The sequence below is a fragment of the Leptonychotes weddellii genome, chromosome 2, assembly GCF_054177405.1.
Source record: "Leptonychotes weddellii isolate Sample4059 chromosome 2, ASM5417740v2, whole genome shotgun sequence".
NCBI classification, from domain to species: domain Eukaryota; kingdom Metazoa; phylum Chordata; class Mammalia; order Carnivora; family Phocidae; genus Leptonychotes; species Leptonychotes weddellii.
Genome location: NC_138370.1, coordinates 114195675 through 114217722, shown reverse-complemented (window position 1 = coordinate 114217722; position 22048 = coordinate 114195675). Strand labels below are relative to the sequence as shown.

Below are 22048 nucleotides of genomic sequence, written 5' to 3'. Positions count from 1 at the left end.
AACAACAACAGATGAACACAAGGGAAAGAAAAAAAAAGGGGGAGGCAAACTATAACAGACTCTTAACTATAGAGAACAAACAAAAGGTTGCTAGAAGGGAAGTGGGTGGGGGGATAGGCTAAATGGGTGATGGGTATTAAGGAGGGCACTTGTTATAATGAGCACTGGGTATTAGGGATGAATCACTAATTCTCCTCCTGAAACTAGTATCACACTATATGTTAACTAACTAAAATTTAAATTAAAACTTGAAACATTAAAAAAGAAGAGAATGTGCTGCTACCAGAAGTATTTTCTGATCCCAAAATTACAAGCAAATTATTAAGATAAAATCTACTGCAGTAACAAAATATGTAATAGTTCCATGTACTGTTAGAGAGCTTATCAAAGGCATAATACCTTACCTTTTTATAACATAACTACAGATGCAAGTAATCATAATGTGGAAAACATGTTCCTTTTACTTGTGTAATACTTGTCTCATGAGAAAGTATTACTTATAAAGCTACTGGTAGTAAAATCTCTTCCAGATAAGACTTCAAAGGGGTTCTATAATAGAAGTCAGACTTAATGAGAAAAATTATACTGCTTTTGGTGATAATATAAATACAAATTTGGGTGGATATATGCAAGAAAGTACAGACAGTGTTTATTCAAAGTTGAAGAAATATAAAGGGAAGATGTTGGCTGTCCTGCTATATTCTACATAATGTTGCTCAAACAGCATCTAATGTCCTTTCTACTGACACTGAAGTCATTGCCATGAAATTGTTCTCCAATTTCAGTGTTTATGCTTTTCAAATTGAGCAGTTAAAAGATTTTTGTGAGAACTATAAGAAAGAAAAATTAATCCCACATACAACTGCACCAAAAAGAATAAAATACCAAGGAATAAATGTAACCAAGGAGATGAAAGACCTGTACTTAGAAGACTATATGATATTAATGAAAGAAATTGAAGAAGACACAAATAAATGAACAGATATTCTGTTCTCATGGATTGGAAGAATTAATACTGTTAAAATATCTATACTGCCCAAAGCAATCCACAAATTCAATGTCATCTCTACCAAAATTCTAATGGATGTTTCACAGAAATGGAACAAACAATCCTAAAATTTGTATGGAACAACAGAAGACCTCAAATAGCCAAAGCCATCTTGAGAAAGAACTAAGCTGGAGGCATCACACTCCTTAATTTCATGCTATGTTACAAAGCTACAGTGATCAAAACAGTATGATATTGCCATTAATACAAACACTTAGATCAACGGAACAGAAATAGAGAGCCCAGAAATAAAACCATGCATATATAGTCAGTTAATTTATGAGAAAAGAACCAAAAATACATAGTTGGAAAAGGCAGTCTCTTCAACAGTTAGCACTGGGGAAGCTGCACAGGGACATATAAAAGAATGAAGGTGGATCACTAATCTTACACCATACACCAAAATTAACTCAAAATGGATTAAAGACTTGAATGTAAGACCTGAAATCATAATACTCCTGGCAGAAAGCATAGGCAGTAAGCTCCTTGATATAGGTCTTGGCAAAGACTTTTGGATCTGACACTAAAAACAAAAGCAACAAAAGCAAAAATAAATAAATGGGACCACAACAAACTAAAAAGCTTCTACATAGCAAACTATCAACAAAATGAAAGGCAACCTACTGAATGGGAGAAACTATTTGCAAATCATATATCTGATAAGGGGTTAATATCCAAGATATATAAAGAACTCAGTTTACTCAACAGCAAATAAATAGATAGATAGGTAGATAGATAGATAGATAGATAGATAGATAGATAATTGATTAAGAAATGAACAGAAGATCTGAATAGGTATTTTTTCAAAAAAGACATATGGATGGCCAACAGGTACATGAAAGGATGCTCAACATCATTAACCATTAGGGAAATGTAAATCAAAACCACAGTGAGATATCACCTCACACCTATCAGAATGGCTAGTATCAAAAAGATAAGAAAGAAAGTGTTTTTGAGGATGTGGAGAAAAGAAACCCTCTTGCACTGTTGGTGGGAATGTAAGAAGTAAAGCCTCTATGGAAAACACTATGGAGGTTCCTCAAAAAATTAAAACTACCATATGATCCAGCAATTCTACTTCTGTGTACTTAGCTGAAGAAAACAAAAACACTAACTCAAAAAGATATATGCACTCCCATGTTCATTGCAGCATTACTTAGTCAAGATATGAAAACAACCTAAGTGTCCTATTCCGGTAATCCTAATTGATGGATTAATGGGTAAAGAAAGTATGCTATCTATATATATAATGGAATATTATGCAACCATTAAAAAGAAGGAAATCTTGCCATTTGTGACAGCATGAATGGACATTAAGGGCATTATGATAAGAGAAATAAGTCAGACAGAGAAAGGCAACATATTATCTTACTCTTATATGAAATAAAACAAAACAAAACAAACATACTAAACTAAACTCATAAATGCAGAGAAGAGACAAGTGGTTGTCAGAGGCAGGGGGCAGGAGGGGGATAGGCAAAATGAGTGAAGGGGATCAAAAAGTACAAACTTCTGGTAATCATGTATAGCATAGTGACTATAGTTAATATGCATATTTGAAAGTTGCTACGAGATTAGATCTTAAAAGTTCTCATTTTAAAAAATGTGTACAGTGATAGCCAATGCTGTTTGTTATATTATTAAAAAACAGAAACAACCTAAATGCCCATCAGTAGGGGACAAGATGAATGAAGAATGATATACTTATATGATTAAATAACTATATAGCACTTAAAAAGGAATGAACTCGAACTCTACATATCAACATGGATAGATCAAAAATAAATAATTGAAAAAAAAAAGACAACTATAGTCACTAATATGTTTTTGGTCCTTATAGTTTTACCTTATCCAAATGTTGTATGAATGAAATCGTACAATATGTAGTCTCCTCTCCAGCTTCTTTCACTTTGCTTAATACATTTGAGATTTATTCATATTGTTGCAGATAGCAGTAGTTCCTTTCCATTGTTCATATATTTTGCCTAATATTTTATTGGGCTGTTATGTATGTAACACTGCTTTAAAAAATAAAGGTCGGGGCGCCTGGGTGGCTCAGTCGTTAAGCGTCTGCCTTCGGCTCAGGTCATGATCCCAGCGTCCTGGGATCGAGCCCCACATCGGGCTCCCTACTCAGCGGGAAGCCTGCTTCTCCCTCTCCCACTCCCCCTGCTTGTGTTCCCTCTCTCGCTGTCTCCCTCTCTGTCAAATAAATAAATAAATATCTTTAAAAAATAAAGGTCTAGGAAGACTTTTTCAAAAAATATTTGTGTGATATTGTTGACATTCAGCAGTCTTCAGGTCTCTTGGATTCAGAATCCATTGGCTCTCTTGAAAAGTCATTTGAGAAAATCCTCAGTTTATTTGAAGCACTTAAATCCTACTTTAATTCTGAAGAAAAGACTCCCAAATTAAAATAATCCATTGAATGAAGCCTACTTATTTCTTGATTGTACTTTTCAGTTATCTCTTTAGTAATGGGATTACACAGATAGAAGAGAAAACAGTGTTATTGGAGTCCCCCAACCCTCAAAGAAAATTGTGGAATGTGTTAAAGAATTACAGAAAAATTCATCCCTTTAAGTGTCAAGACTGTTCTTAAGAGGGATATTATGAAGAAGATAAGAAGTTCTGACTTGAAATGGATTCTTATAATGGCACTTGTCATTACTATTTTGTTATATGATATAATCCCTTGAAGGATTTGATTCTTTTATATGGATGTTTCTAAATACTCTTCTGGCATGGGAGCAATTTGGAATCATGTGCGGTGTTGAAGAAAGGAACAAACACTGACAGCAATGCTTTTGTTAGTGGACAACATTTTAAAAAGTCGTTGATCAAGAGATGGAATATAATCTTGAAGACTACAAAACTAAGTTATACAGTGGAAGATGGTATTATGTGCTTCAATAAACTAAATTTGAAAGGTGATTTATGCCAGTACATACCAGTTCATAATACTAATATTGATTGTGTTTTTCCATTAATGAATGTTCAGTGGACTAAAAAGGAAAGAATTTTCTACAGACCACTGTGTGGAAGCTATGTCACAATGTAAATTAAACATAGACTATCATGAAAAATTTTATAAGTAAATTCTGCAAGAGAAGTAACTGCTAAGGGGAGCCAAATCATGAGGGAAATATAAAGAAAGATGTAATTTAGATATTTTTATAATTATTTCAGATAAACAACAAATATTTTAGTACAAGTATGTCCCATGCAACATTTTTCTTTTATCTCAATGTACATTAGCACAGGTAATTAGAAATCACTCAAATTTAACTGGGCATTCTGTATTTTCATTTGCTAAGTCTGGCAACCCTAGATTGGATTCTATAAGCAGATATAAGGCTGCTCTCCAGGTGGTCATTTTGTGATTTTTTTTCTTTGCAGGAAAGACAATCAGAAATCTGAAGAGAATCAATGGTCTCACACTCTGGCACAAGCATTCATAAGCCATACTAGGTTGCAGGTAATCCCCAATCTCATATCCTACCACCTCCCAGACCAGTTTAGAGGAGAAAAACAAACTAGGACTATACTGTAGAATTGTTTAGATAAAGCTGCCACAACTGAACTTCTCCGAATCCAAGCAGCTGCTGCAGGGTATAATAGAGCTCTTCTAAGATTGGTTGTACCACCTTTGGCTACCATTCATATATCAGCAAATTTGTAGAGAAAAGCATTGGGCTAAGGCTCCATGAAGGACAGAGGTAATTTGCTCTTAAGGAGCCTCCAGTTTTCAAACCATCAGTGGTTTTCTGCCAATTACCTATTATGTAACAGACTTCGCATGTCTTACCTATAGTATTTTTATTTTATTAACATATTATTTATATATAAACTTTGTGGCATAAATTCATTAATAAAAACATGTTCATAAATTATTCTTTTAACTAAAGCAATCTCTTAATATCTTACAGATTTTTTTTTAAAGATTTTATTTATTTATTTGAGAGAGAGAATGAGAGGGGGGAGGGTCAGAGAGAGAGGCAGACTCCCTGCTGAGCAGGGAGCCTGACGTGGGACTCGATCCCAGGACTCCAGGATCATGACCTGAGCCGAAGGCAGTCGCTTAACCAACTGAGCCACCCAGGTGCCCAATATCTTACAGATTTTTTATTGAAGTATAATTGACATACAATGTTATATTAGTTTCAGGCATATAACATAGTGATTCAACAGTTCTATACATTATTCAGTGCTCACCACAATAAGTGCAGTCACCTTCTGTCACAATACAACATTATTATGATATTTTTTAAGGTATAAGTGTTTTCATTTTATTTTTAAAAGTTTTAATTTAAATTCCAGTTAGTTAACTTGCAAGGTAATATCAGTCTCAGGTGTGCAATATAGTGATTCAACACTTCCATACAACACCTGGTGCTCATCACAATAAGTGTGCTCCTTAATCCCCATCACCTATTTAACCCATTACCCTATCCACCTCCCCTCTGGTAACCATTAGTTTATTCTCTATAGTTAAGAATCTGTTTCTTGGTTTGCTTCTCTCTTTTTCCTTTTTTTCCCTTTGCTCCTTTGTATTGTTTCTTAAATTCCACATATGAGTGAAATCATATGGTATTTGTCTTTCTCTGATTTATTTCACTTAGCATAATGCTCTCTAACTCCAACCATGTTGTTGCAAATGGCAAGATTTCATTCTTTTTGTTGGCTAAATAATATTCCATTATATATATACCACATCTTCTTTATTCCTCAGTCTATGGATACTTGGACTGTTTCCATAATTTGGCTATTGTAGATAATGCTGCTATAAACATCAGGATGCATGTATCCCTTTGAATTAGTATTTCTGTATTGTTTAGGTAAATACCTAGTAGTGGTCAATTAATCTTTGACAAAGCAAGAAAGAATATCCAATGGGAAAAAGACTGTCTCTTCAACAAATGGTGTTGGGAAAACCTGACAGCAACATGCAGAAAAATGAAACTGGACCACTTTCTTATACCATACACAAAAATAAACTAAATAAAAAAAAATGGATTAAAGACCTAAATGTGAGACCTGAAACCAGTCCCAGAAGAAAGCACAGGCAGTAACCTCTTTGACATCAGCCAAAACAACTTCTTCCTAGATATGTCTCCTGAGGCAAGGGAAACACATACAATAATAAACTATTGGGACTTCATCAAGATAAAAAGCTTCTGCACAGCAAAGGAGACAATCAACAAAACTAAAAGGCAACCTACAGAATAGGAGAAGATATTTGCAAATTGACATATCTGGTAAAGTGTTAGTATCCAAAATATATAAAGAACATAAAACTCAACACCCTAAAAACTAATAATCCAATTAAAAATGGGCAGAAGACATGAATGGACATTTTTCCAAAGAAGACATACAGATGGCCAACAGACACATGAAAAGACGCTCAGCATCACTGATCATCAGGGAAATACAAATCAAAACTAAAATGAGATATTACCTCACACCTGTCAGAATGACTAAAATCAACAACACAAGAAACAAACAGGTGTTGGCAAGGTTGTGAGAAAGGGGAACCATCCTTTTCTGTTGGTGGGAATGCAAACTGGTGCAGTCACTCAGTAAAACAGTATGGAGGTTCCTCAAAAAGTTAAAAATAAAATTACCCTACGATATTATTGATTATACTGCATGCTATACTTTTCATCTTCATGACTTTTATTTTATAACAAAGTTTGTATCTCTAAATCCCCTTTATCTATTTTGCCCATCCCCCCACCCACCTCTGGCAACCACCAATTTGTTCTCTGTATTTAAGAGTCTGTTCTTTTGTTTGTCTCTGTTTGTTCATTTGTTTTGTTCTTAAATTCCAATTATGAATGAAATCATATGATATTTGTCTTTGATTTGATTTACTTAGCACTGTACCCTCTAGGTCCATCCATGTTGTCACAAATGGCCAAATTTCATTCTTTTTTATGGCTAATATTCCGTTGTGTATATATACCACATCTTCTTTATCCATTCATCTATGGATGGATACTTGGATTGTTTCTGTATCTTAGCTATTGTAAATAATGTTGCAATAAATATAGGGGTGCATATATCTTTTTGAATTACTGTTTTCATTTTCTTTGGGTAAATATCCAGTAGTGGAATTACTATCATGTGGTAATTCTATTTTTAATTTTTTGAGGAACCTCCATACTGTTTTCCACAGTGGTTGCACCAATTTACATTCCCACCAACAGTGCCCAAGGGTTCCTTTTCTCCACCTCTTGCCAACACTTGTTATTTCTTGTCTTCTTGATACTAGCCATTCTGACAGGTGGGTGGTAGTATCTCATTGTGGTTTAGATTTGCATTTCCCTGATGATTGGTGATGTTGGGCATCTTTTCATGTGTCTGTTGGCCATCTGGATGTCTTCTTTAGAAAACTGTCTATTCAGTATCTCTGCCCATTTTAAAATTGGATTCTTTGTGTTGTGTAAGTTCTTTACATATTTTGGATATTAACCCCTTATCCAATATATCATTTGCAAATATCTTCTCCTATTCAGTAGGTTGCCTTTTTGTTTTGTTGATGGTTTCCTTTGTGCGAAAGCTTTTTATTTTGTTGTAGTCCCAATAGTTTAATTTTGCTTTTTTTTTCCTTGCTGGAAGAGACGTATCTAAAAAAATGTTTCTACAGCTGAAAACTATAGTTGTATCTTAAAACTTAATATTGTATCAATTGCCAACTGCACTGGTCTGCCCACACAGAGAACCCCTACTCAGAGCCCTTATGCTGGTTTCTGAACCAGCTTGACTTAATTTAAAATAATTTGATTTGGAAGATTCTATGTCTATACTTCTATTGCTATTCTTGCCTTAGTTTTTTTTTTTTTACTTCCACCTTTTTTTTAAAGATTTTATTTATTTATTGAGAGAGAGAATGAGAGAGAGAGAGCACATGAGAGGGGAGAGGGTCAGAGGGAGAAGCAGACCCCCTGCTGAGCAAGGAGCCCAATACGGGACTCGATCCCGGGACTCCAGGATCATGACCTGAGCCGAAGGCAGTCGCTCAACCAACTGAGCCACCCAGGCGCCCCACCTTTTTTTTTTTAATGTTCAATTAGCCAACATACAGTACTTGCCTTGGTTTTGACATTTGCCTCAGCTATGGTTTATACAAATTTAAGAAAACAGGAAGGCAGATAGTTCAAAGTCATGGTTGTAGAATATCCACCAGGTTAAGCCTTCCATTCCAAACTCTTGGGAATAGAATAACAATCCTAATTAAGGGTTTTTAGATAACCTGCTTAGTTACTAAAATGTGTAGCTCTCTGAGCCCAGATCTTAACTTTTAATTAATTGTTTGGTTTCCACAATAAATTGGGGTTTATGTTTCTCTTTGGGAAGCCCTTATTAAAGCCACAGTTTTAACTTCTCAATTTATAGGATTTGAAATGTGTTAATTACTTTTTCCCCTAACAACCTTACTGAGGTATCACCCACACACAATCAACTGTATATATTTAAAGTGTACATTTGGTAAGTTCTGACATATGTATATACCTATGAAACCATCACCACAATTAAGATAGTAAAAAATATCCATCAAAATTTCCTCATGACCCTTTATAATCCCTTCCTCCCTTCCTTCCACCTTTTCCCCTGGTCCATGAAGCCACTGATCTATTTTCTTTTACTATAAAGTGTATGGTAGACAGAATTTTAAGATGACCTCTAATGACCCTCATGCTTATATAATCCCTTCTCCTTTGAGTGTGAGGAGAAAGTATAAATATGATGATGAATCATTTCTATGATTATGTCTCATTATGTGGCAAAAGGGATTTGGCAAATATAATTAAGTTTACTAATCAGTTGATCTTAAGGCAAAGAGATTATTTGGATGAGGCTAACCTCATCCTTCTGCCGTCTTAGCAAAAGTCAAAGGTACAGAAAGGATTATGTGGAAAGATCTGGGGATATGACTGAGTGAACTCTTGTGAAATCTATAGAAGACTTCTTAAAAAATTTGTATCAGTGGAGATGCTGACAGCTTAGATTAGAAGTGGCAGAGAGAGTATGAAATGAAGAAAGGCAGCTGGGGGAAAGTTTTTAACTATGAACTTAACTTCTTTAATAGATATGGGGCTATTCAAGTTATCTATTTCTTCTTGAGTGAGGCTTGGTGTTTTCAAGGCATCTATCCATTTCTATAGTTGTTGAATATATTACTGGCAAAAGTTGTTCAGAATATTCCCTTTTTATCTTTTAATGTCTATAGAATCTGTAGATTTTCCCCTCTCTCATTTCTTATATTGATAATTATGTCTTCTCTCATATTACTCTGATTAATCTGACTAGAGTCTTATAAATTTTAGTGAACTTCTCAAAAATCCAGCTCTTGGTTTCATTGATTTTCTCTATTGTTTTTTTCTATTCTGTCGATTTCAGTTCTGATTTTTATTAATTCCTTTCTTTTACTTAATTTGAATTTAATTTTTATTTATTTATTTTTAAAGATTTTATCTATTCATTTGAGAGAGAGACACACAGAGAGAGCAGAAGCAGAAGGAGAGGCAGAGGGAGAAGGAGAAGCAGACTCCCCACTGAGCTGGGAGCTCGGACGTGGGGCTCCATCCCAGGACCTGGAGATCATGACCTGAGCCGAAGGCAGATGTTTAACCATCTGAGCCACCCAGGCACCCCTGAATTTAATTTTTAAAAAAATTTTTGTAATTACTTAAGGTGGAAGCCACAGTCATTGTTTTAAGAACTTTTTCTTTTCTAACACAGGCATCTAGTGCTATTAATTTCCCCATAAGAAGTGCTTCAGTGACATCCTGCAAATTTTGATAAATTGTTGTGTTTTCATTTTTTAATCCAATATATTTTGAATTTCTCTTTGGTTTCTTCTTGTACCCATTGGTTATTTAGAAATATGTAATTTAGCTTCCAAATATTTGGGTTTTCCCGAGATCTTTCTGATATTGATTTCTTTTTTTTCTGTTATTGACTTCTAATTTAATTCTTTTGTGGTCAGTAAGCCATTAATTTTATTGAGATTTTTTGGTGGGCCTAGAATATGGTCTATCTTGGTAAATATTCCACCTGCATTAGAAAAGAATGTTTATTCTGTTGTAGTTGGATGAAGTGTTCAATAAATGTCAAATTAGATCAAGTTGGCTGATACTTCTTTTTATTTTTTTAATTTTTTAAAAAGATTTTTATTTATTTATTTGACAGAAAGAGACCACAGCAAGAGAGGGAACACAAGCAGGGGGAGTAGAAGGCGGAGAAGCAGGCTTCCCGCAGAGCAGGGAGCCCGATGCGGGGCTTCGTCCCAGGACCCTGGGATCATGACCTGAGCCGAAGGCAGACGCTTAACGACTGAGCCACCCAGGCGCCCCTATTTCTTTTTAAATCTTTTTATCTGCAATGATTTTCTGCCTACTAGTTCTATCAATTATTGACATATTATTAATTTAAATGAAATGAAAAGAAGACAGGTTTAGTTCATTAATCTCCCCTGGTGTCTTGTGTGAGTGAAGGTGTAAAGTTGCTCCCAGGAGTGACTTAGGACTCCTTAAAATTTGGTGAGGCCCTTTAAGGCAACCACATAAACATGCTGTCTAAACAAAAACAAAATGCTTGCTAATGAAAACACAGCTTCATGGCAAATTATCTTTCCATTCCCTTCATTCCTCTTCAATCTTACTGTATTCCCTGTAATAGTTCTATATATAAATTCTGAAGTTTCCACTGTTGGGTAGTGGTATATTAGTGCTTTTATGGGGTTCACATCCTTTGGTATTATAATATAAAAAAAAAGATTGAAATATTATTGAAAGTTCTGAAGAAGTACATGGAGAGACATAGATTGTCAAGTTTTTGAATACACAAATTGGACAAATGGTTTAGGGATTACCTGCATTATTGCATACATCTGGGGTTCAGGAGAATGGTAAGTTCAGGGTAGCAAAACTTTCTGCTAAAAATACTGTCTGGTTTTCTATTTTGTCCCTCACAGTTGACACAAATAACAGAGATAATTGAGAGCTAAATCAATTGTCTGTATGCACTTTTGCACATCTAGGAATTATTTCTTACAATAACTTTTGGCATTTTGAATATCTATCTTTTTTTTTTTAATTATTTGACAGAGAGAGACACAGTGAGAGAGGGAACACAAGCAGGGGGAGTGGGAGAGGGAGAAGCAGCTTCCCACCGAGCAGGGAGCCCGATGTGGGGCTTGATCCCAGGACCCTGAGATCATGACCTGAGCCGAAGGCAGACGCTTAACAACTGAGCCACCCAGGTGCCCCTTGAATATCTATTTTTAAAATTCAGTTTGAATACTACTAAACTGATACATTTTTAAGCCTCACATGACTGTTTATTTAGGTCAGAGAGATTTCATGCGAGTTACTATTTATATATCCTAAAGACCCCTCAGGCAATGTCAGGCTGTTGCCTGTGGACAGTTTCTTGAATTATAGCACAGAAACTTTAATACCTACCTCAGGAATGATAGGAGTCTTAAATAGGCAGTCATATTTACTAAAGAAACCTAGAGTTTTCTTAGATTGTCAACCTTAGTTAAGACAAGAAATGTCGGGGTGACAGAGTTTAAGTGGCTCTTTTCAGATATGCTACACTGATTCTCTATATTTAAGATGCAAAACAGCCTTACAGGAGCTATTTAATTAAGTGAAAGTAAGTCTAGTCCCTTGGAACCGAATAGTTCAGTGAGCAAATACATGTCAGTATGTGAAGGAAGTGGGGGAAGTTACTATGTGCTTCATAGACATGGTGACACTTTATAACCCCATTATCAGGGATCCTAAACAGTGATTGGTTGAGAAAATGATCAAACTGAGTTTAAATTTCAGCAGGTACAAAATTGCCATGCAAAAGTCCAGGACAGTGAGCCTCTCTCAGTCTTCAAAGCGAAAGATGAGAAATCCTGGATTTTCAAAGTCCCTTTGAAGGCTTTTAAGGTAAGATGAAACATCTTCTTTACTCAGAACCAACTGATTCTTGTAGAAATTTTAATTTCAGAGAAGAAGCTGACTTGATTTTAAGAAGTGAATAACCCTTATGATTAGATTTTTTTCCTTCTCTTTTGACTTGGCAAATCAAGACTACGTGTTTAAAAGATAACAGAAAATTATATGGTAAGGGATGCTAATTCCATCTAGCAAAACATTGGATCACTGAAGAATAGGTATTTTTTTTTACAGCCACTATGTTAAAATATCAGTTGCTAATAGGAAAAGTATATGTAAGATGAAGCAAATATTGTAAATCTAAAATATTAACGAAATGAGTGATTAAGAATATTTTACACATAATTCACGATAGCTCCATTACTGTTATTTTTTATCTACAAAGACCATCTTTAAGAATCTTGAATCTAGTTAAAGACATTTTTTAGCCTTACCATTGCAATATAAGATGTGATGGCATTTAATAAAAAAGTAAAGAAACAAAGAGTAACAATAGTGACATTTAAATACTGACTCAGGAAATAAACATGGATTTGGGAATTTTATTCAACACATTATGGTACATTTACTTCAAAGTCTGGCTAATCCACTCAGAGTTAAGCTCCAAGAGGGTAGGGCTCATATCTATTTCCAGGGCTCAGTATCTGGTCCACATTTGGTCTTCAAATGTTGAATGAATGACTGCATCCCAGTTTACATTTAATTTTTTGGTCCCTGAAAAATCAACTTTCATCCTAAAAGATCAATTTTTTTTTTTTTTTTGCCTACTGACATGAAGGTTTTGAAAGCTAGAACAAAATAGTTTTACTTAGGTTATCTGGAGATTCTGACCTCTATCACATATTTTTTCTGTTTCATGATATCATAACAGGTTTAGAAAATGAAAGAGGTTTCAGGCTGACAAAACTGGGGCTATTTCTATAACAATCTTTTGAGCTATTTACCTACCTGTGAATACAGTAGCAAGCATCATGGTGCATTGTGCAATTGTTCTGGAGTGGATATGAAAGAGAACCAAAGTAGTCAGATTGCTGGATTGCAGTTTAGAACGGGATGTGTATAACCATGACCTTCACTACAGGTACATTTCTAGGATACTATGGTTCCTCCAAATAAATGTAGACCAGCCTTTAGCAGAGTTTATGTAATAATTAGGTTTGGTACTGCAAAGTACCGTATAACCCCTGCTTTCTAAGCAGCTGCCCTTCAACACCTATGCCCCAGAGTTCTGCATTATACTTGTCCTGAGGTCACTTCAGCTTCATTTTTAATCTATAGGATTTTTGAAGAAAGTCTAGCTATTCTTAGCTTTCTACTGAATAGCCATAAAAGTAAGCCTTTTTTTCCTCTCAGAAAACATGTCCTCTGTTCTGTGAGGAAATGCCAATAAAATTCTATGACAGTTGATATTCACTAAGATTTTATTATGTTTCCATTATCAACATTAAATTCAATCAAAGCTATTTTATGACATGCATTATTGTAATCTGTTAACTCAGTGGGAGTTCATGAAATAGGAGTAAACTCTTCCTTTCTGTGGTAATAGTATCATTACACCAAGAAATCCAATTTTCAGTAATAGCAATTTAAATTTTTGATTCACAAGGACTATACAATGTCTATTCCAATGTATCAAAATATATATTATACCATTTCTGAATGTGAATTCTTTTTTTTTTTAAGATTTTATTTATTTATTTGACAGAGAGAGACACAGTGAGAGAGGGAACACAAGCAGGGGGAGTGGGAGAGGGAGAAGCAGGCCTCCTGTGGAGCAGGGAGCCCGATGCGGGGCTTGATCCCAGGACCCCGGGATCATGACCTGAGCAGAAGGCACATGCTTAACGACTGAGCCACCCAGGTGCCCCCTGAATGTGAATTCTAACAGGAATAAAGGATCATGTTTCTAGAAGCTCCACATAATAATTGCTATCATTTATAAAGGGATTGCTAAATACCCAGAACACTGCTAGTTATGCTTATAATAATACGTATTTATTCACCAACAATATTCATAAAACATCTCTTTCTGTACTATGTATTCGAATATAGTGATTACCAACACATTCTCCTAGGCTTCAGAGCTCTCAGTAGGTCAGAGGAACATAAAAGTAATCAGGCTATGCTAAAACAGTGCAGTATGCTACCAGTGAGGTTTACAGAAGCTGCTGGGTGTAAAAAGGCTAGAGACACCAAATGGCCTTTGACAAGGAGTCAGAGAATGCTTCTCAGAGAAGATTCTTCTGCTAAGGTAACTGGGATAATCCCAAAGTATAGGTATTATTATCCCAGATGGAGGAAACAAAGGCTTAATAAAACTACTTAAATTTCTCAAGTTTACACATTAAGTAGCAGAGGTAGAACTTTAACTTGGTCTCTAAATCCAAACTTCATGTTCCTTCCACTAGCCGAGGCTCCTTGATGCTAGTAATTTCTTTCCTTTACAGTGTCCCACAGCCCACTTGTGCGGATTTGGGGTGGGGATGATAAATGATTCATCTTTCAGCGATAATCCTAGAATTAGTTAATGCTTGATTAAAATTATTCAAAAGAAATGTTATCACCATTAAGAATAGCAAGACAAAGTTATAGTTGTGTCCTTTGTAACTACATGGCTGTGCCCCTTCATTGGCATAGGCAGAAAAAGTCTAGTTAGTTACTTCAGTGCTGAGCCTGATGATGCCCCCTGTACGTATCTGTGAGCACTCCATATAAAACAGATACAAAATGTGTTTCTTCTGTAACACTGAGTCTTGATAGCCTTCTTCTCATGTTGGATATACACTCCCTGCCCAGGAAAAAGTCAAATGCTAACTGACCAAAATAATACCTTACCATGGTTATCATCTTTTGCTTTATAAGTGATTTTGTGCTGTCCTTTTTTCTTTAAAAACAGACTGATTAATATTCCTAAGGAAAATGAAGATAATTATATATTTTTGCATTTGGGCAGCAGCATGGGCTATTCCAGTAAGTATGTATTCCTCAGAAAATCTCCTCACTTTGTTATCTCTTTTAACCTAACATTAAATAATATATATTTCCTTAAGACTTTGAAGATAAGCTGGGCCTAAACATTTAGATTTGAATGAAAGACTTTACAAGATTTCTTTGGGGGTCTCAACAAACCCAAATATGCACTCCAATTCATGCTCCCATTCCTCTAACTGAAACTCATTTCTTGTCAGATGGATTATTACTTTTAAAATTTATTCAGATTGTGCTTGCTCTGGCAGCACACATACTAAAATTGTAATAATACAGAGAATATTAGCATGGTCCCTGCACAAGGATAACACACAAATTTTTAAAATTCATTCAGATTAATTTACATTTAATGCCCAAAAGCCATGGAGACTTTAGCCATCTTTGCTCATGCCCTATGAATTTCATTATAATATCAATGAAGCCTACATTTTAAAGGAAGTTTTCAAGGAATGAAAGTAGGAAAAAATAAGATTTTTTCAACATAGGAGAAAATGTTTCACTCAGATAATTATTTTTTTAATGTTCATTGAGAAAAATTTGGAATATACAGATAAACACCAACAGAGAAAAAATTAGGAAAATTAAACCATTTGTAATTATGTTACCCTGCTATGGGTAACATTTTGGCATGCTTTCATAATATCAAACAATTTGGTATTTATGCAGGTGAGAATTTTCTCAACTATTTCAAATGTACTCCTGAAGGACAGAAGTAGCAAATTACTTGGTTTTGTTTCTGCACTGGCTCAGGTGATACCTGCTATTTTCTTAGGGGTATGGCCAGGATTATACTTAAGGTGGGTCTTGTGCTAGTGTGGGAGGCTTGTACAGAAACACCAAAGGTCTATCTCCTCATTTTTATAAAAGACAATCCTCTTTGAGATAAATGGTCTGGTTAATATCAATAAAATTGGTAATACCATTGTGAAAAGTATCTCTATGCCCAGTTTAAATTCTACATTAGCTGTGTAACAAGCTTTATTAGATCATACTTTGGCCTTTGCATTATATATGTTTTCATTTAGAGAAAAATGTGTGTCTGTATGTATGCGTGCATGTGTGCATGCATGCATGTACACAAAATTAGAATGTTTTAAATTTCCAATATTTTCATTTTGGTAGGTTCCTCAAATCAAGCCATTGGAGAGACATGCTGTTGACAAATTTGTAAATTTAAATCTTCTAGAAAAAGCAAAAGTGCCAATACAGGTAGGTATAGGTTATAAAATATGTTTCTAAGCTGTTTTTAAATTCTTTTTTTAATTATTTATTTATTTATTTGAGAGAGAGAACATGAGAGAGAGCACGAGCAGGGGGAGGGACAGAGGGAGAAGCAGACTCCTCGCTGAGCAGGGAGCCCGATATGGGGCTCCATCCCAGGACACTTAATCGACTGCGGCAGATGCTTAACTGACTGAGCCACCCAGATGCCCCTAAATTCTATTAACTTCCAGAAAATTGATGCTTATCTTTTCAGTTTGTTTTACTTCAATTATTTTGAATTGTTTCTCTTTTCCAGGATGAGTTAAATGCCAATGATACCACCAAAGAGAGTGGTGTCCCCCCTGAAAATGAAAGAGGAAGGCAACAATATACCAAAGATGATTACAAAGAAGAAAGAAATGGCTCTGAGTGGGCAGAAATAGGAGGGAAAAGTTCTTCTACACATTCCATGTTAGTAAATGACGAGGGGAATAGTGAGGATCAAAATGGGGTCACAGGAAAACTAGAAACATATGGTTATAATGGGATACACGGAAAAGAAAGTAGCGCCACAGCAAATGGCATCAGGGGACAAGTAAGTATCATCGACAATGCTGGAATAGCAAATGGGAGCAATATTAATAGAAATACTGATAATAATGTAAACAATGGAGGAGATGTTGGAGATGCAAGTCAGAGTGAGAATGCCACTGTTGTCCAAGAAGATGACCATCAAATAGCTGGAAGCAATAACAGCACAGGCCATGAGGATGAAATAAACAGGAATTCCTGTAGAAATGAGGGTGATACAGGTGAAGTAACATCTCAGAGAGAAAATGAGAGAAATGGGAATCAGGAGGCAGGAGTAACACCAGGGGGTGGAGCTAGCAATGGAGAAGATGATAATTCTGATGGGAATCCTAGTGGGAATGGAGCAGAGGAGGATGAAGATAAGGGCTCTGGTGATAATGAAGGTGAAGAAACAGGGAATGGAAAAGAGGACACTGATAATAGCAAGGGCCAAGAGGGTCAGCCTCATGGAAAAGATGACAATGATAATAGTTTAGGTCAAAATTCAACTAGTAGTGAAGATGATGACCCTGAAGACAAAGAAGATCCCCATGACATCAATGGAGACAACACCTCCAAAAGTGAGGAGGATTCTGATGGTATTTCCAAAGACAAAGATAGCCCAATAACAGAGGACATGCAAAAGCCCAATTACAGAGAAAACAAAGCTGTGGAAAAGAAAATCACTGATGAATCAGAGCCAGGTGCTACTGGGAAGAGCCATGATAAGGTTAGTTTGTGAAGCTGATTTCTTTCAATGGCAGTTTAAATTCTCCCCCTCCATTCACTGATGGTAACACAAAAATAAATCATAATGAGCATTCATCTATTTGTGCACCTAAATTACTCAAATATTTAATGGGAAAGTTAGAGTCCTTATTAAACTCTGATACAGAACAATTTTAAGGAAGATTTTATTATTTATTTATTTATTTGAGAATGAGAGTGAGAGAGCACAAGTGGGGGGGGGCGATACAGTAGAGGGAGAGGGAGAAGCAGGCTCCTCGCTGAGCAGGGAGCCTGATGTGGGGCTTGATCTCAGGACCCTGGGATTATGACCTGAGCCAAAGCCAGATACTTAACTGACTAAGCCACGCAGGTGCCCCCAGAACAATTCTAAAAACAGACATTTCTGAAAATTTGGTTACAATTCTATAATAACTGATACACCATGTAACTGTTCACACAAGTTCCTACTGACTAAAAATGTGGATGGGTTGTTATATAACCTAAACACTGGAGTTCTCTCAAGTGAATAAAGCACATTCTTACAAACAGAAGTTTATGAAGTACTGGAAGCTGAACTTCTGTTTCTCTGGTCACATTCCCCAGTCTGTCTTCCTCAGACCAATGCAATTTTGCAGCATACCATCCACTAACTAATCATTCTTTTCTCCATCTTTCCACAGGGAATAGAAATGGAAGGTCCCAGTAGTGGCAACAGAAACAATATTACCAAAGAAGCTGGGAAATTCAGTGAAGATAAAGAGAGTAAAAGACAACAAGGAATGGTCATGAGCAAAGGAAATGTCAAGACACCAGGAGAGACTGACATACAAGGACCTGGTCAGAAATCAGAACCTGGAAATAAGGTTGCACACAGCAAAACAGGTAGTGACAGTAACAGTGATGGATATGACAGCTATGAGTTTGATGACAAATCCATGCAAGGAGATGATCCCAACAGCAGTGAGGAATCTAATGGCAATGATGATGCTGATTCTGAAGGTGACAATGACAGCAATAGCCGAGGAGATACTGGTTTTAACTCTGATGAACCAAAAGATAATGGCAATGACAGTGACTCAAATGGAGGAGGTGATAATGACAGTGATAGCACATCAGATGCTAATGATAGTGACAGTAATGACAATGGAAACAGGACCGATGACAATGGCAAATCAGACAGCAATAGAGATAAATCAGACAGTAGCGACAGCAGTGACAGCAGCGACAGTAGTGACAGCAGTGACAGCAGCGACAGCAGTGATAGCGACAGTAGTGACAGCAAGTCAGACAGTGATAGCAGTGACAGCAACAGCAGTGATAGTGACAGCAGTGACAGTAGTGACAGCAGCGACAGTAGTGACAGCAGCGACAGTGACAGTAAATCAGACAGCAGTGACAGCAGCAACAGCAAATCAGATAGTGACAGCAGTGACAGCGACAGCAGCGACAATGACAGTAAATCAGACAGCAGTGACAGCAGCAACAGCAAATCAGATAGTGACAGCAGTGACAGTGACAGCAGCGACAGCAACAATGACAGCAGTGACAGCAGCGACAGCAGCGACAGTGACAGCAGCAACAGCAGCGACAGCAGTGACAGTGACAGCAGTGACAGCAGCGACAGCGACAGCGACAGCAGTGACAGCAGTGATAGCAGCGACAGTAACAGCAGTGATAGCAGCGACAGCAGCGACAGTGACAGCAGCGACAGCAGCGACAGTAGTGACAGCAACGACAGCAGTGACAGCAGCGACAGTGACAGCAGCGACAGCAGCGACAGCAGCGACAGTGACAGCAGCGACAGCAGTGATAGCAGCGACAGCAGTGACAGCAGCGACAGTGACAGCAGCGACAGCAGCGACAGTAGTGACAGTGACAGCAGCAACAGTAGTGATAGCAGCGACAGCAGTGATAGCAGCGACAGCAGCGACAGCGACAGCAGCGACAGCAGCGACAGCAGCGACAGTAGTGACAGTGACAGCAGCGACAGCGACAGCAGTGATAGCAGCGACAGTAGTGACAGTGACAGCAGCGACAGCAGCGACAGTAGTGACAGTGACAGCAGCGACAGTGACAGCAGCGACAGTAGCGACAGTAGTGACAGTGACAGCAGCGACAGCAGCAACAGCGACAGCAGTGACAGCAGTGATAGCAGCGACAGTAACAGCAGTGATAGCAGCGACAGCAGCGACAGTGACAGCAGTGACAGCAGCAACAGTAGTGACAGCAGCGACAGCAGTGACAGCAGCGACAGTGACAGCAGCGACAGCAGTGACAGCAGCGACAGCAGTGATAGCAGCGACAGCAGCGACAGCGACAGCAGCGACAGCGACAGCAGCGACAGCAGTGACAGCAGCGACAGTAGTGACAGTGACAGCAGCGACAGTGCATCCGACAGTGATAAGAGTCACAGCAAGAGCAAGTCTGGTACTGGCAACAATGGAAGTGACAGTGAGAGTGAGAGTGAAGGCAGTGACAGTAATCACTCAACCAGTGATGATTAGAAAAGAAAAACCCACAAGATTTTTTTTTGGAGAAGTCTAGTGAATAACTGATAGGAAATGAAGATTTCCAAGAAAGGAAAGAAAGGGGAGACATAAACAGAAGATGCCTACATTCATAGAAACAATGAGAGGAATAGTCAAATTGCCAGATTTGGAACCAAGTTCCCACACCCTCAGGAGAGAATATGAATGCAGGACCTTTGGTATGTGCATATTAAAACACATTCTGAAAAGATTTTTAAAAAGTGTACATCTAAATATAAAAAGGGACAATTAAAATATTCTGTGTAAAGTATTAAAACTTTACACAGAAACCTGAAGCAATCACGTACTATATGATAACTGATTTAAATGTCAAGTGCTTTAGGGAATGTAGTAAGTAAATACATCTTATAAACAACCTGTGGCATTGCCTTAATCTTTCAGTAATCATACATTCTGGATAGATGATCGGCTTACTGCTGAGTAAAAGATGCTGTTACCATGATATCCAGCTTGGCTACTGATTCATTTGCTTGTTCTAAGGAAGAAATAAACTTGTAATATGAAAAAGAAATGCAGCAATGATTGAATCTATCTGGACCATGGGGATAATCTTTGTAATTATTGAATAATTACAAATTAGAAAAAATTTAAAGAGTGCTAGTCAGAAAATAATTCAGAGGCTGGTTTAAATAACAAAATCTGATGTACAGTATTACATTCCTGCTAAGCACCGGAAATTTAGCATAATGTCCCTAAAACTATTGACAAAATTGATGCAGTGCTTACAGTGTCTTGCCTCCAATAGCCACTTTCCAAATATTAATAAACAAATGATACATAAATGAAGTACTCTAAAGGGGGATTTACTTTTTTAACTCTATGTTCAGAGCTCTGCTATGTGGAATTGGTATTTGTTTTCCATCTTAAGTCAAACTTGGTTCACACTTCCCTTTTAAACCCTCATATGCTGAAACTTCCAAATCAGACCCGAGACACCCTTTTCACTGTTAATCTCTTTAATAAAGCCAACTGTTGCTGGTAGGTAATGCTTTGGAAATTACTCTTTTTTGAGAGTCATATAATGCAACTAAAATCTGAGCATGGATTGTTCCACTTTTGCATGAATGAGGGTAATTCTTAGTTTTGAGATGGAGCCCAAACCCTAGAACATGAGGATTTTAAAGGTGTATGCAACTAGAGTGTGATATTTAATAGGGTGGAGGTAAAATTTATTATCCAAACTAGTATACTTTTGAGAGTGAAGGGGGCGCTATCAATAATTACTTGGGGATAGGAGGTGTAAATTGGGATTGTTCAGGGATACTGGGAGATACAACAGACATTGCCATAAACATTTAAGGTATTTTTCAAGATTTAGTAGAGATGATTTGTAATTTCCCTCTTTTTCCATTTAGGCAGTTATTTTAGATTTGTTCTAATTCAAAGGTAAAAATCTATGTAGTAAAGTTCTGAATGCAACTTGTTTGATGCTAATTTTCAACTAGTCATCAGTTGGCTTCTAATATTAGGCATATTTTATATGGAGTTTCAGTAGTTTTTTTTTTCTACCTTATTTCTCATTTAATGCAAGTTTCTTAGTTGAGATCAATATTACAAGTAATATTGCTGAAAGCTTTAAAAATACTGCTATTCATAAACTATATGATAACTCATAATACTGTAATATTTCAAGTTTCTACTATATCATAATCATGTAAATGACTCCAAAGTTCTTTCCTTAAAATATGCTCTAGATTTTTAACTCCTTTAGGCTTCAGGATTTTTGTTTTTGTCTTTTTTTAATTTGTAAACTGTGGCTTCTAGTACCTGTTTAACCTATTTTAAAAGGTTGTTATGAGCTTAAGTCAGGCAATGGATGTGAAACTCTTTGTAAATTGTACAAGATATGTAAATTAAAGAGGTAATGAATTTTGATGCTATAATAAACATCTATTTATGTGACTATTCACAAAGAAAACTCCCTTAATCTTAATGGGTTTGCAAGTCCTTATTCCTTCCATCACATTTTAAAAATTTAGCTGTTTTTAACTGAAAAAGTAACA

The 22048-nt window shown here is 36.6% G+C and overlaps 1 protein-coding gene, 1 long non-coding RNA gene and 1 other non-coding gene across 3 annotated transcripts in view; 2 read left to right on the top strand and 1 right to left on the bottom strand.

The window, feature by feature from the left end:
- LOC115939418 (uncharacterized) overlaps positions 1–22048 on the bottom strand; it is a 110532-nt gene that overhangs the window by 60874 nt on the left and 27610 nt on the right. The window lies entirely within an intron of this gene.
- Positions 14129–22015, top strand: DSPP (dentin sialophosphoprotein). Its single transcript, XM_081812870.1, has 4 exons — positions 14129–14257; positions 16117–16203; positions 16514–17497; positions 18177–22015. The coding sequence occupies exons 1-4, from the start codon at positions 14129–14131 to the stop codon at positions 19998–20000; spliced, it is 3024 nt and encodes a 1007-aa protein (XP_081668996.1). The 3' UTR covers positions 20001–22015.
- Positions 15227–15334, top strand: LOC115939552 (U6 spliceosomal RNA). The gene has a single exon (XR_004074348.1). It is a non-coding gene; the product is annotated as a U6 spliceosomal RNA (small nuclear RNA).

Bases quoted from the DNA above. Each gene is read 5' to 3' on its own strand.
- DSPP (XM_081812870.1), top strand. From the start codon at position 14,129: ATGCTAAAACAGTGCAGTATGCTACCAGTGAGGTTTACAGAAGCTGCT. The intron at 14,258-16,116 runs GTAACTGGGATA...TCATTTTGGTAG, and splicing joins GAGAAGATTCTTCTGCTAAG to GTTCCTCAAATCAAGCCATT. The intron at 16,204-16,513 runs GTAGGTATAGGT...TCTCTTTTCCAG, and splicing joins AAGCAAAAGTGCCAATACAG to GATGAGTTAAATGCCAATGA.